A 14,679-nucleotide genomic window follows, 5' to 3' on the forward strand; every position below is an offset into this window, starting at 1 on the left:
CGTGTAATGCATCAGGTATGCATATGGATGTTTGTTTACTTATATATAATTTAACACTGTTAGGAGAACTGACCTTTAATGTCATCAGAATTCCAACTAAAACCTGTCAGTAAGCATTACACTACATAGCATGTAGCATATCGATTTAAGCAATCAGACACATCTATAGGGGCAGGTGCATGGCTCTGTAAAAAGTTCAGAAATGTCTACTTCATTTTAAACCTGTCAAACCCTACAGATATATGCAGAATCTACCTAAATATTTATTCAGAATAATGGTGAGTAGTATTACATTCTGAATTCTGGGAATTTTAAGATTGTTTTAGTGTTAAATGATGCAAGAAAAATAAGATACTGATAAATATAATAATTTCAAAGATTAAAACTCTCATGCTGCTCTGTCATAATTTCATGAAAAAGGCACAATAAAAGGTATCTTCATTTGATTTGTTGGCAATTATTTGCAGTTTGTTTGGATGGTGCAGTGGTTGACTGTGCTGAATTCTATTGATATTTCACTCAGGAAGGGGATTGGTAGGATCATGATGGATAAGTGAGCCAATTTAAAGTTTTTTAAAGAGTGCTCCAGATATTTTCATAGTAATGGGCACCCATAACTGAGGGGCAGAATGTGGTGTGCAATAACCAAAAATATAACTCAGAGTATACAGTATATATTGCCTGCTAACCCCTTAGATTGCTGTAGGAGTTGTGTGATTGTGAGGACTTGTTAGTTAGCATATGCTTAAGCAAGTGAAATGAGCAGGGTAAAATGTAAATGTATTTGTGCTCCCTAGGTGAATATCTCACTAAATGATGGGCGATCTCTAGGTCTTATGATCCGTGGGGGTGCTGAGTATGCTCTGGGCATCTACATCACTGGAGTGGACCAAGGCTCAGCTGCAGAGTATGGTGGACTTAAGGTAAAAGTATAACAAAATGCACGTCAGAGATGTGGAAAAGAGACTTCTGACTTGGACTTGTGTCACAATTTTGAGGACTTGACTTGGTAAATATTACAACCCCAATTGCAAAAATGTTGGGACAGTATGAAAAATGCTAATAAAAGCAAAAAGGAGTGATTTCTAAATTATATTCACCCTTTGATATATTGAAAGCACTACAACTAAACATTATTTGATGTTTTACCTTGTGAATAATTTCTTTTATTAATGCACAGTAATTTCAAATCAGATGATAGCAACACCATCCAAAAAAGTTGAGACAGGGGCAATTTAATACTAATTACAATTTGGCAAGTTAAAATAACAAGGCAATGTGAAACAAGTGATGTTAAACAGGAGAGGCAATCCTGTTATAGTATATAAGTTGCCTCCAAAAACAGCCTAGGAAATCAAGAGCAAGGATCATTTGAGGCATGTCAATTTGCCAACAGTTGCTTCAGCAAATAATCCAGGACTTTGAGAACAATGTTCCCCAAAGACAAATTGGAAGGATTTTGGGCATTTCACCCTCTACAGTGAAAAATTTAGTTAAAAGATTCAAGGAATCTGGTCAAATCTTGGTGTGTAAAGGGCAAGACGAAAACCACTTCTGAATGCGTGGGATCCCTGATCCCTCAGACATCACTGTCTTAAAAAACATAATTAATCTGTAATGAATATCATGAACATGGGCTTGGGATTACTTTAGTATACCTTTGTTAGTCAAAACCAGTGTTGCTCCGATACCAAAAGTTTTTCAACAAATAAAAAAGCCACAGATTTTTTATGAATTACACAGAAAATGATTGACAAAAAGAACTGCATAAAGTCTTATAGATAAGTTTTTTTGCCTTTCTGGATTCCATGTTAAATGTTTTAATTAAACGTTAACAATCAAATTGTGTTTAATGAAATACATACTGTACAGCTTTGATCAAATAAAAATATAATAATTTATTAATAATTATTTTTGTTAAAAAAAAAAAAGATGCTCAACAGAGCTTTGCAGTATTAATGAAAACAATCTGATTACCTGAGGCATCCATGGCTGAATCACAACATGCTGGTATTCAGTACTTGTATTAAGCTTTTGTGATATTGCTTACAGATAGTAATACTAATAATATAACCATTTCATATTATATTATTATTATTATGAGTATTATTGATACTACTTTGAATATTACACTTTTATACGGTAGTAGTATTTTTCTGTTCTAATGTTTTCAATTTCACACATCCAGTTAAATAAAGCGTCTAGGTTACAGATGTAACGGGAATGAGACGTTGTGTCGAAGAAGTGACACTAGGGGTCTCTCTTGAGAGCCTTTCACATCTTTGATCTATGAGAAAAGGCCAATGAGAAATTGGCAGACAGAAATTGCCTGTCCCGCCCCAGACATACGGGTATAAAGGGAGGGAAATGCATCTGTTTCATTCAGGATTTTTCTGAGGAGCCGACAATGAGGTTCGGCTGCAACAATGGCTCAGTTCAGCAACGTGGCAGGGAGGACACAACGTCTCGTTCCTCCATCAGGGAACGGAGGTTACATACGTAACCTAGACGTTCCCTGTCTGTCGCTCACTTCGACGTTGTGTCTAAGAAGCGACACTAGAGGTCCAATTTAAATCACACCATGCGCTGAGCCGTGTACGTGTACTGCTGACACAGGAGCGGGTAGATATTTTACGCGCCAAAGCGACTGGCTGTGCCAGGCTGCATGTACCCTTCCCCAACACCCCATAAAATCATCAAAGCCTTCTGGTTCTTTACCCCCAACAGGGGGCAACAAGGCGACGTGCCAAGCATGGGAGCAGGCCGTGCCAGCTGCACTTTTTCTCTCTCTATGTTTCTCGCATAGAGTTAAAGCAACTGGGGCCATCTTAACGCTATCATATGCATTGGGAAAGGCGATCTTTCCAAGGGGGGAAAGACCCTGCGGAGACCACACCTGCCCAGACTGGGGGAGGTAAAGTGTGGTGAAATACATCACATAGGCTTTTAAGTCACATGTGGAGAATGGCACGGTGGTAGATCCTACCTCAGGATGAGGGAGGAGTTTCTACAAACACGGCGACCAGGGGGCCATGAGGACTGCCAAAGGGAGATGTGGTTCCGCTCGCAAGGGGACCGTACCGTGGAAAAAACACACGGAGGGAAAAAGTACACGTGGGAGCCCATCCTGTGGAGCACATATTTCAGTACAGGGTAAATTGAGTAACCGCATTGGTCTTGGTTGGCGAATTCCTGTGCTGAATTCGCAGACCAGAGGGCTAGGGAGGAGTCATCCAGGAAGCCGAGATTGTGGGATCTCCTGGGGTAAAATCGCATGGTATTACCTCAGCGGAGGGAAAGGGCGCTAGGTGCAAGAGGTTCACCCTGTCAGTTTGTCAGCGTGTACCGAGTTCTACCGGCTCGGACCTGAGAAAACACTAGACGAAACCGACTCAACCCTGAGATTCTCGCAAATGTATTGGGTGTTGCCCAACCTGCTGCTCTGCATATGTCTGCTAGGGAGGTGCTCGGACCCGCAAGGGGGGGGCATGACTTGGGTGTGATATGCCAATGTAATGGCGTCCACTACCCAGTGGGAAAGCCTCTGTTTGGAGACAGCGTTCCCTTTCCGCTGTCCACCAAAGCAGACAAAGTACCGGACACAGCAACGAAGGGGCTGGGCCTGCCTCCTCCCAGGGCAGCGCTTGCAGGTTCACTACCTGGTCCTTGAAAGGAGTGGTAGTTACCTTGGGCATGTAGCCCAGTCACGGTCTTAGGATCACGTGAGTGTCTGCCGGACTGAACTCCAGGCAGGCATCGCTGACAGAGAACGCTTGCAGGTCCCCAACCCTTTTGATGGAGGCGAACGCGATCAGGAGGGCAGTCTTAAAGAGAGGGCTCTGAGTCCGACTGATTCTAGTGGCTCGAAGGGGGGTCTCTGAAGTCTCGAGATGACCACTGAGAGATCCCAGGAGGGGAACAGGCTTGGCCGGGAGAGATTTAACCTCCGGGCGCCTCTTAGGAACCTGTAAATTAAGACTTATCGTCCACTGTGTCATGGTGGGCCGTGATAGCAGCTACATACACCTTCAAGGTGGAGGGGGAGAGCCTCCTCTCCAACCTCTCCTGCAGGAATGAAAGCACTGACCTGACTGTGCACCTCTGTGGGTCTTCAGCCCGAGAAGAACACCAATTTGAGAACAAGCGCCACTTCAGGGCGTGGAGCTCTGGCTTGGTTGATCATGTCTATGACAGCAGGAGGTAGATCAGCTAGATCTTCCACATCCCGTCCAGGGGCATGACGTGGAGGCTCCAGAGGTCTGGGTGCGGATGCCATAGCATGCTCCGTCCCTGAGAAAGAATGTCCTTCCTCAGGGGGATTTGCCAGGGAGGGTGAGAACCAAGAGAACCAAGTCCGAGTGGGCCAATAGGGAGCCACTAGAATGACTTGTTCCCCGTCCTCCCTGACGTTGCACAGCACCTGTGCAAGCAGGCTTACTGGGGGAAATGCGTACTTGAGCAACCCCCGTGGGCCAGCTGTGTGCCAGTGCATCTGTCCCGAGGTGTACGGGCGTACCAGAGCAGTTAGTGGGAGGTCTCTCGGGAGGCGAACAGGTCTACCTGGGCCTTGCCGAACCATTCCCAAATCAGCTGGACCGATTGGGGTGAAGCCTCCACTCTCCACTGGGCAAGCATTGTCGTGATAGCGCGTCCTCTACCACGTTGAGGTTGGCCAGGATGTGAGTGGCATGCAGCGACTTGAGGAGATGACGGGCGAGTTGTGACATGTGATGGGAGCGTACACCGCCTTGGCGATTTATGTACGCTACCGTACCAGCCCGCGCTGGAGGTGTGACGGGGCATGATGTGAGATATGGCCTCCGTCTGCTTTTTCACTGCTGAGAACTGCTGGGCAAAGTCCTCGACGGTGTCGCCGAAAAGGCCGAACTGGGAGACAGGTGCGTCGAGGAACCTTCATGGCCCTGAGGGCGAGGTCAGTCGCTGAGCGCATTTCCTACAGCACGTCGGGATCAGGACTACCCAAGTGCATATTTTTAAGAGCCTTGGCCTGGTGGACTTGCAGGAGGGCCATGGCATGCAGGATGGAACCGGCCTGTCCGGTGGCGCTGTAGGATTTGGAGGTCAGTGAAGACATCATCCTACAGGTCTTGGAGGGGAGCACAGGGCCCCACGCTGACGGCGGCCCGGGCAAGCATGTCAGACATCTGGCCATCAGCCTCAGACTGGGCATGCTGGCCTGGTCCCTGTGGGCACATGGTAACTCTCGGGAGTTGGCCACTATGAGCCAGTCGTCGAGGTAGCCTGATGGCGGCAGCCCAGTTGAGTCATCCGCATCAGACGCCGTACCACTCTCCGATGCAGTGGTGAGCTCATCCGGCTCGGGGGGCTCAAGAGGATAGGCAGGCTGGCCGTGAGGCGAGCCACTGTTGCCTCGAGCCCGGACAGAAGGTGTTTAGAGAAAATAAAACTTTTAGAGAAATAACTCTTTTACTGCGCTGTCGAAGCGCCCAGGGGCAAAACTGCACTGCCGTGCAGAGAAGGGAGAAAGCTGCTGATATGCGCCATAGATCCAACAGCAATCATACTCAGAGAAACAATGTGTGACTCGCAGCTCACTGCATACACAACCAGTCGGTTGCATATCCCCACAGATGCATATCCCTCCCTTTATACCTGCAAATTCTTTCTGCCAATTTCTTATTGGCCTTTTCTCATAGCTCAGAGATGCGAAAGGCTCTCAAGAGAGACCACCAGTGTCGCTTCTGCGACAACATCGAACTGAGCAACAGACGGGGAACTCTCATTTCAGCGGGACTTTTATTTTAAAATACCTTTGAAGTTCTTCCTGTTTCAAACTTTCTCTGTCTTTGCTGAAATCTCCAGTGAAATAGGTCATTTGAGAGTTCACAGACGATTTTACACTAAACGCACGCTGCACGTGTGTGTGCACAGAGCGGAGCCTCTCATTCATTCAGCGATTTTGACTGTATATTTTTTAATTAAATGACATCTTTCTTATGTTTAATGATCACACTTGGCCATATTGATACTTTTTTATTATTATTTTCAAATAGCTTTTGATATAATCTCAAAACTCTCACATTACATTACATTTTCTAATGGCAGCATACTTTAATATGGTACCAAAATTAACAATATTTCATTAGTACCTGTATACCTTGCAACCCTAGTAAACACCATTTGCCGCTGCATCCACAGATGCAAGTTAAGACTTTACTATGCAAAGCAGAAGCCTTACATCAACACTGTCCAGAAGCGCTGCCGACTTCTCTGGGCTCGGTCTCATCTTAGATGGAAAGAAGAACAGTGGAACCGTGTTTTTTGGTCCGATGAGTCCACATTTCAAATAGTGTTTGAAAAACACAGCCATTGTGTTCTCTGGGCCAAAGAGGAAAAGGACCATGCAAGCTGTTATCAGTGTCAGGTTCAAAAGCCAGTGTATGTATGGGCCAGGGGTGTGTCAGTGCCCATGGCATGGGTATCTCGAAAATCTGTATGGACACCATTTATGCAGACATATATGTAAACATTTTGGAGCAGCATGTACTGCCGTCTAGCACGTCTTTTCCAGGGACGTCCCGGCATTTTCAGCAGGACAACTTCAAATCATATACTGGCCAAATAAGCAGTGAGCGCGGGTGCTAGATTGGCCTGCCAGCAGTCCTGACCATCTCCAGTTGAGAACACGTGGTGCATTATGAAGCGCACAATACTTCAATAAAGACCCCATACAATTGTGCAGCTGAAGACCTGCATAATGGATGAAAGAGGAAAAATTCCACTTTTGAAACTTAACAAACTTGTGTCTTCAGTGCCCAAATGCTTAATAAGTGTTATTAGAAGAAATGGTAATGTTTCACAGTGGTAAACACTTGACTGTCTCAAATTATTTGGAGCATTTTGCAATCATCTTATTTGAAATAACTGTACATTAAAACATCATATAATGTGTAATTGTAGTGCCGTTAATATAGCAAAGGGTGAAAATAATTTATAAATATCTAATTTTGCTTTTATTAGCATTTTTCATACTGTCAAAACTTTTTCAGAATTGGGGTTGTGGAATACATAAGACTCCACTTTGACTTACATGCCACATGTTTTGAATGTAAGGCCACATCCATACTTATACGTTTTCTCTATATTTTGGCCTCCCATCCACACTGAGATGGCATTTTTGACAGCGAAACAGAGCTTTTCAAAAACGCTCCCCAAAGTGGATAAATTTAAAAACACCATTTTCGCATTCTGGTGTGGACAAGTAAAACTGAGATACCAAAAACCATGACATATATGTTGTCATGTGGTGCAGTCATGTGATCCATTCAGCCAAAAACAATCAAGATGGGGGCCCATGTAGTACCTAACCTGCTATCCAATTTGATAGGTTTTGTTAAAGATAAATGTTTGTACAACCTTAAAATTGCATTCCTTTAAAGGCGATAGAAAGTTTACTCAAATTGCTGTCTGACGGCGAAACACAAGGACAACTGCATTTCAGGCTGTAAAGTTGGGTTCGAGTTCACTTCAGTCGAGTCCGAGTCAAGTCTGAGTCTTTAAACAATCAAGTCGAGTCCAAGTCCTAAAGGAGCAGAGTCGGACTCAATAACAGGCCGAGTCCAAGTCGAGTCTGAATGAATCTGTTCAAGAATCTGGATTCAAATTAATCAATAAAATATTCAATATTTTGAGCTTATTTTAACCTTCACAACTAAGAAAAACTATTTCAAAATAAATGCAAAAAATAATTATTATTTATTATTTATTATTATTTCCTGCTGAACAAATTTCAAAGGGGTTTCTGAATGAAAGCAGATATTTTAGGTGTATGAAGACAAACTTCATATTGCGTTCTGTTGACATTTCAATTATTTGTTGCTTTTCCCCTTCACTCAAACATACACCAAAGAAAGTGAAAGCTGTATTAGTCATTACAACCAGAGTTATTATTATTTGTAATTTTAATTGAGTTTTATTTCTTCTTCATTTTCAATTTGGCCATTCAATTTAGTTTAGTTTTATCGAAAATTATGATTAAATACATTAAAATGAATTAAATAAATGTAATGTGTTTAATACATTTAATAAATTATAATATTAAAACATTTAATAATGCTCATAAAATTAAATTAAAAAAAAAATTAAAACAGAAGAGATCGATACCACTAACAAATATATATATTTGTATACTACAGTTCTACACTTCACACTTTTCAGTCATCTAGCTTTGTCCAGGTGTAGACTCTCGAGTCCGAAAGGCTCAAGTCCAAGTAAAAATGCACCCAAGTATATGACAAGTCCAAGTCCATTAAAACTGGACTATCGAGTCCGAACTCAAGTACCCCAACTCTATCAGACTGTACACTGCGATTTTTCACATGCCCAGTAAGGAAATTTAAGAGTTTTCTTACATTTCAGTGTGGATGAGAATCTTTTGGAAACATTTGAAAATGACAGTGTAGCTGGAGAGCGTTTCGAAAATGAAAACGTCTTTTTCAAATATATCCGGCTTAATGTGGATGTAGCATAAGAATATCCTGCTGCAAAAAAACTAAAATAAAAAAACAGCTTAAATAAATATTCTGGGTTCAATATAAGTTAAGATCAATTGATAGCAGTTGTGGCATAATGTTGATTACCACAAAAAATAAAAAAATAGAGGCAAAATTCAAGGTTACAGTGAGGCCCTTTAATTTTTTTTTTATCTGATATTATTGGAAGCAGTTTGTTTGTTTCCACTATTGGCCAAGGATGATGCTGGGGCTTGGCATGACTGCTTTTAGAATGTCTAATGAAATTTCTTGTGTGAGTATATTGTGTGAGGTGGCCCCTGGCATACGGGAAGATGTAGAAACATAGCGGCACTAAATCCAAGGCTGAACGCATAAAAGATTGAGTGAGCTTTTAACATTTTGGCAGTGGACAGAAATATGAAATATGTTTTTCCGCTTGACTGGAAAATGGGCCAGGCAGGCTTTTGGACTGGCCACAGAATATCACAGGCATGGTTCTTCATCATAGCTTTGGCCTTTTACCTGTTGAAATTAAGCTGATCTGTTTTGATCCTAAAAATGTTCCCATTGTGTTGTATTCTGTGTAAACCAGACCTCTCTATCTATCTCCCTCTACATAACCTCATTTGCTTTAGTTATTTGCTTTAGTTATATGCTTCAACAGCTCCACCAGAGGCAGATAAATATCTCACGCCACCTTTTTGATAATGCAGCTCTGTGCCTCTGCATGTCCACAAACATTCATTTGTATTCTCTTTGCTTTGTCCAATGGTAAAAATATTAACAAAAGGGTTGATTTGTAATTATCAAATCAACCTTTTGTTGATGATAAAATCAGGCATTTCTTTTCATAATTTGGCAAAACTCGGTTTCAAAATACTGAGACAACAAGAACATTGCGAGTGTCTTGTAGAATGTATTCTGGATCAGTAGAATTGTGGTGATGTGAGAGATAACCCATTTGGGCAGGTGTCTGCTGTGTACCTTTTGGACAGGGATGACAGATGGTTCAACAGATGAGTGAAAGAGACCATCTAGGTAAAACTAAATCAGCCTGTAGACACACAACTTGTAAAAATGGCATTTTTACATCTTTAACCTGGCAATTTGTCCTAATTCACACAGGAAACACTGTTTACACCTGACAGGGATGGACTGGGAATAAAAAACAGCCGGAGACCTATGCTGGCCTATCGCCTGCTGTATTATCTTTTCTGTTATATATATATTGATATATAGATTTTCACTGTTATTTTAATACGTTTGAATTTGCCATTTTATGTTACAAAGGCAGCTCACTTTAATTTAAAAATAATAAAAAAAAGGTTTTCGACATCCAGAAGTAGACCAGCCCATTCCCAAAAGTGCTCCCTATAGCAAATCTACAGTATCCCTGCCTTCAGAGAGTCAACTGTCACATCAACTTCTTATGATGCTATTGTAATTACAGATACTGTGATAATGTGCTTATGACAGGGAATCTCCACGACCCAAAAACTGATGAAGCCACTTGTTGTAAGATACTGTATATTTAAGAGGGAGCAATTAGATTTCCTACTTTTGGGGTTGGAGGGGGTTTGCCTTTAAAGGAATATTCTGGGTCCAATACAAGTTAAGTTCAGTCGACAGCATTTGTGGCATAATATTGATAACCACAAAAGTTAATTTTGACGTGCTCCTCCTTTTCTTTAAAAAAAACTGGGTTTCATTGAGGCACTTAAAATGTAAATGAACGCTAAAATACTCATTGTTTCAAAAGTAAAGCTACAGGACCTAAACAATTTTACAGATCCAATGCCATGACAATGTATTGTCAAGAAACCCTAAATCCCTATAATTGCTATAAATATTACAATTTACACAACTTTACAGCTCAAATGAGTTTCTCATGAGTTTTAACATACAAATTAATGCAAGGGCTTTTATAAAATTATAAGCTTTACATTTAAGCCTTTAAACCCTCTAAAAATTGTCCCTATTCACGTCCATTTTAAGTACCTCACTGTAATCTTGATTTTTCCTTTTTTTAAAGAAAAGGAGGGATGATTTGAAATAATTTTTTGTGGTAATCAACATTATGCCACAAATGCGATCGACTGTATTGAACATGGAATATTCCTTTAATTAACAAAATTGTAGAGATTGATGCTAAGGTAATGGGACCAAAGCTCAGACATATGCTTCTAATGTTTCCAAGAGATCCATCTTGCAGGCATTAAGAAACTGTAGTAAGAGAACATTTGGGTTCCCTATCTGTCACTCATTCGAAGTTGTGTCGATGTAGTGACACTAGGGGTTGCCCTTGGGAGCCCCAAACACCTCTGATCTTTGAGAAAAGGCCAGTGGGAATTGGCAAGTGGAATTTGCATGCCACTCCCCTGGATAAAAGGAGCTGAACATGGAGCAGATTTTTTCTTCTGAGCCGAGTTGTGTCCTCTGCTGGTCCATTCACCTCTACATGCTGTTGGATTTACGATGCAGTGGTTTCTCCCCCTTGTGCACTGGTTGAGTGCAGAGAATGCCCCTGGTTGCTTTGACAGCCTAAAAGAGTATATGTTCTTGCAAATAAAAGAGTGTATTTTATCTAAAAGAGTGGCACTGACAGAGAGCATCTTTTTAAAGATGCCTTTCTGTCTGTATGTAATTCCAGGTTGCGTTCACTACCTCTCCACTTTGGACTGCCATGATCATGTGCTTGGGCGCTGCCCACGCAATCTCATTCGGGGCTCACGAAGTGGATGAGCTCTCGATTGCAGCATCGAAGAGTGAGCTGGTCCAGTCTGATGCGGACTTGACTGGGACCACACCTTCGGGTGGGGTGGACCCCTCCACTATGCCCTGAACCCTCATGTCTTGAGGATTAGTTCCTGGGCTCAGAGTGCCGTTCACGACCGCACACCGCCTCGGTCCCTTTCTTTCCGGAGGAGCATAACGAGCTCATGAGGTCGTGGGAGGCACCTTTTACTGCCTGGGCCCGATCTCTGAGCTCCTCGGCTCTCACTACCCTTGATGGTGGGGCTACCAGGGGGTACTTGGCGATTCCCCAGGTGGATGAGGCGGTTGCGGTGCACCTGTGCCTGCAAAACGGCGCCACCTGGTGGAACCGTCCAAGACTCCCGTCGTGGGCCTGTAGGTTTACATCGTCACTGGTGACTAAGGCTTACAGTGCTGCTGGACAGGTCGCCTCCGCCCTGCACGCCATGGCTCTCCTGCAGGTGCACCAAGCCAAGACGCTAAGAGAACTGCATGAGGGTAGTTCTGACCTGGGATTGATGCAGGAGCTACACTCAGTGACCGATCTCACCCTCTGAGCGATAAAGGTCAAGACGCGGGCTCTTGGAAAGGTGATGTCCACCCTGGTGTTTCAGGAGCACCACCTATGGCTCAACTTGGTCGAGATGAGGGAGGCTGAGAAGGTACGGTTCCTTGACACCCCCGTCTCCCAGGTTTTCCTATTTGGTAACACCATCGAGGACTTTGCCCAGCAGTTTTCAATGGTTAAGAAGCAGATGAGGCTATTCAGCATAAAAAAGGGCGTCCCCCTGCCGTCATTATCATGATTGCTGGACACCGCACATTTACGGCAGGCACGAAGCTGCAAACACACCCACGCCCAAGCGGTTGTGATGGATTACAAGGGCGGTTCCCCCCTCCCCTGTCATTGACCGGTCCTATGGTGGGTACCCGGAGGGAGCTAAGTGCTTCGATGTCTCCTGAATCAGCAAGGCCACAAGCTCGGGGGTCGAACCCCCTAAACGTGGTTCCGGCCCACGGCGAGGCCCCACTAGCTGTTACGTCTGACGTGATTGTCCCCTTGGTCCTCCTCACCTGGAGCTTGGAGGCATGGCTTGCACTCCACAACCCGTCTCGATGGCTGACCAGGACCGTCTGACTCGGCTATGCCTTTCAGTTCACCAGGCATCCGCCTGGGTTCAGCGGTGTCCGTTTTACTAGTGAAGGGTGAGAAATCCGCCACACTGCGTGCGGAGATCGGGACCCTTCTGAGGAAGGACGTTATAGAGCCTGTCCCTCCAGCCCCTTGGGGCTATGAGCACACTCTACCAGGAGTGTGGTGGCCTCCTGTGCTCTGACCAATGGCACCTCTTTAGCAGACATCTGGAGAGCAGCAGGCTGGGCAACACCCAATACCTTTGCGAGGTACTACAATCTCTGGGTTGAGCTGGTTTCGTCCCTTGTGTTGTTACAAACAGGTACGTTTGCGGGACAACTAGCTGGGTGTACCGCTTGCATACAGTGCCTTTCCCCTCCTGGAGGGGGAGACGTGCACTTTTTACCCCAAGCCATGTTCACGAGTTTGTGGACCCTGCATGTCCTTCCTCCTAAGCCCTGTGGCAGGCGAGTTCAAGGAGAAACTTGATGCCAGCCCAGTATGTGCGCTATTAGGCTCTGCACTGGGGTAGGTGTTCCACATTCACTGGTTGTCTGCAAATTTCACTCGCCAATTTCCATTGGCATTATTTCAAAGATCAGAGGTATTTGGCTCCCAAGGGTGACCCCTAGTGTCATCTATGTTGACACAATGTCTCGTTCCTTTCATCAGGGAATGGAGTTTATGAAAGTAACCAGGATGTTTTGGACTATTATAAAGCTTTTGAAAAGCCAAAGTCAAAAATCACTATTCTGCTTGTATTTTGACTTACTTAAGGAAAAAATGTGTGTTATGCTAAAGTTGCTCTTGCATAATCTAGATATAGAACAACTATTTAATTCACTTATGTATTCACTTCGCTTAATAATACCCCATCTATGAATGCCACTCGGAAATTTTTAACTCTATACTGCTATTTTCCCAGCAGGAACTGGGAGAAGGTCTCACTTTCTTTTAATTGTATAATGCAATTATCGACCCCAATAATTATGAGTCTTTCTTGGCGATGCATTTGAACCCTGCTCTATTACGAGAACACATAAATCTCCCACTGGGCTCAACAGTGCGTTTTGTTAGGCGCACAGCTGTTGACATACTGCTGTAATGGAGTGTGGTGGTTGCAATGAGGAGATGAAAGATTGATTGCTTTTTGGAAGATTCTTTTCTTTTTGCCCTCACTGTAATTGTTTGGGTTTCAGTGACAGGTTGCTGCTTCATTTGGCCTTCCCATCAGTGGACTGGAGTTACCACTAGATACTGAGCCTCTTTAAACCTCAGTCTCCTTATCTATATGTCTAGATCACTGAAAAACTCCCTTTCTCACATCGACTAAAAGCAGAACTACATAACACCATAGATTAAAGACTTGTAGACACACTCACCTTGAATGAAGCACTTGAATGAAGTTTAAAAAGTGGTGAAAATCAGAGATAACTGTGTTTTTCTCTTTTAATCAGTGGGTTTATTGGCAAGTAATTTTGCAATTATGAGGAATTTGTGGGTGTTGCATTGACCTACATTACCATTCACTGATGTACAATACTGTGTGAATATTAAACAATATACTGTAGGATAAAACATAATGCAATATACTGTACAAAATTATGCAATACATTATGACACAACATCCAAACCAAATACAATTAGTGTCTAGAGTGGAACAAAAGAGATTGCAATTTAAATGAATACAGTATATTGCAATTTAAATCATTTTTAATAAATAAAATATACTTTTGTAATAGCTATTTGGTGAACAAGTGAGCAAAATAATATTAATTAAGGTTAACTATATTACACATTTTAATAGAAAGGTTGAACTGTATTCTTATTATAAGGTTATTTTTCATGTATGTCAAATTGGGTGAAGTTTTCACATGTGGCTTAAATATTGTAATTTCATGCAGTTGATTAATTACAGTTTAACTTTGCCAAAACAGTGGTTTCATATTTTGGTATGTAACTTTTAATATTTTGGCTGTTTCATTAATAATTTTTTGCATCATAAATAAATGCATAAATGTTTGCTAAAAAGTCATGAAATAGATTTTATTTGGCCATTTAATGGAAGGTTCCCATATTGACAACTTATCAGAACTTAATACTTATCACGCAAATTCCCATAGTGTTACAGTATAACCCCATATTGGGGCATTTTATCACAAAAGACCAGCATTGTATCTTTGTGTCTATAATTGACACAATAAAAGGCAATTATTGTGGACATTTTTCCAAACCTTTTTTTGTTAACAAAATGTTAAAGGAATATTCTGGTTTCAATACAAGTAAGCATTTGTG

The 14,679-nt window shown here is 42.6% G+C and overlaps 1 protein-coding gene across 1 annotated transcript in view; it reads left to right on the forward strand.

Annotated features, from left to right (window-relative positions):
- LOC127619996 (whirlin-like) overlaps positions 1–14,679 on the forward strand; it is a 129,607-nt gene that overhangs the window by 62,317 nt on the left and 52,611 nt on the right. Inside the window, exon 3 of the mRNA XM_052093048.1 lies at positions 798–923. Coding sequence (XP_051949008.1) covers positions 798–923 — 126 coding nt within the window. The remainder of the gene's footprint in view (positions 1–797; positions 924–14,679) is intronic.

Source organism: Xyrauchen texanus, chromosome 3 (assembly GCF_025860055.1).
Source record: "Xyrauchen texanus isolate HMW12.3.18 chromosome 3, RBS_HiC_50CHRs, whole genome shotgun sequence".
In the NCBI taxonomy this organism is placed as follows: domain Eukaryota; kingdom Metazoa; phylum Chordata; class Actinopteri; order Cypriniformes; family Catostomidae; genus Xyrauchen; species Xyrauchen texanus.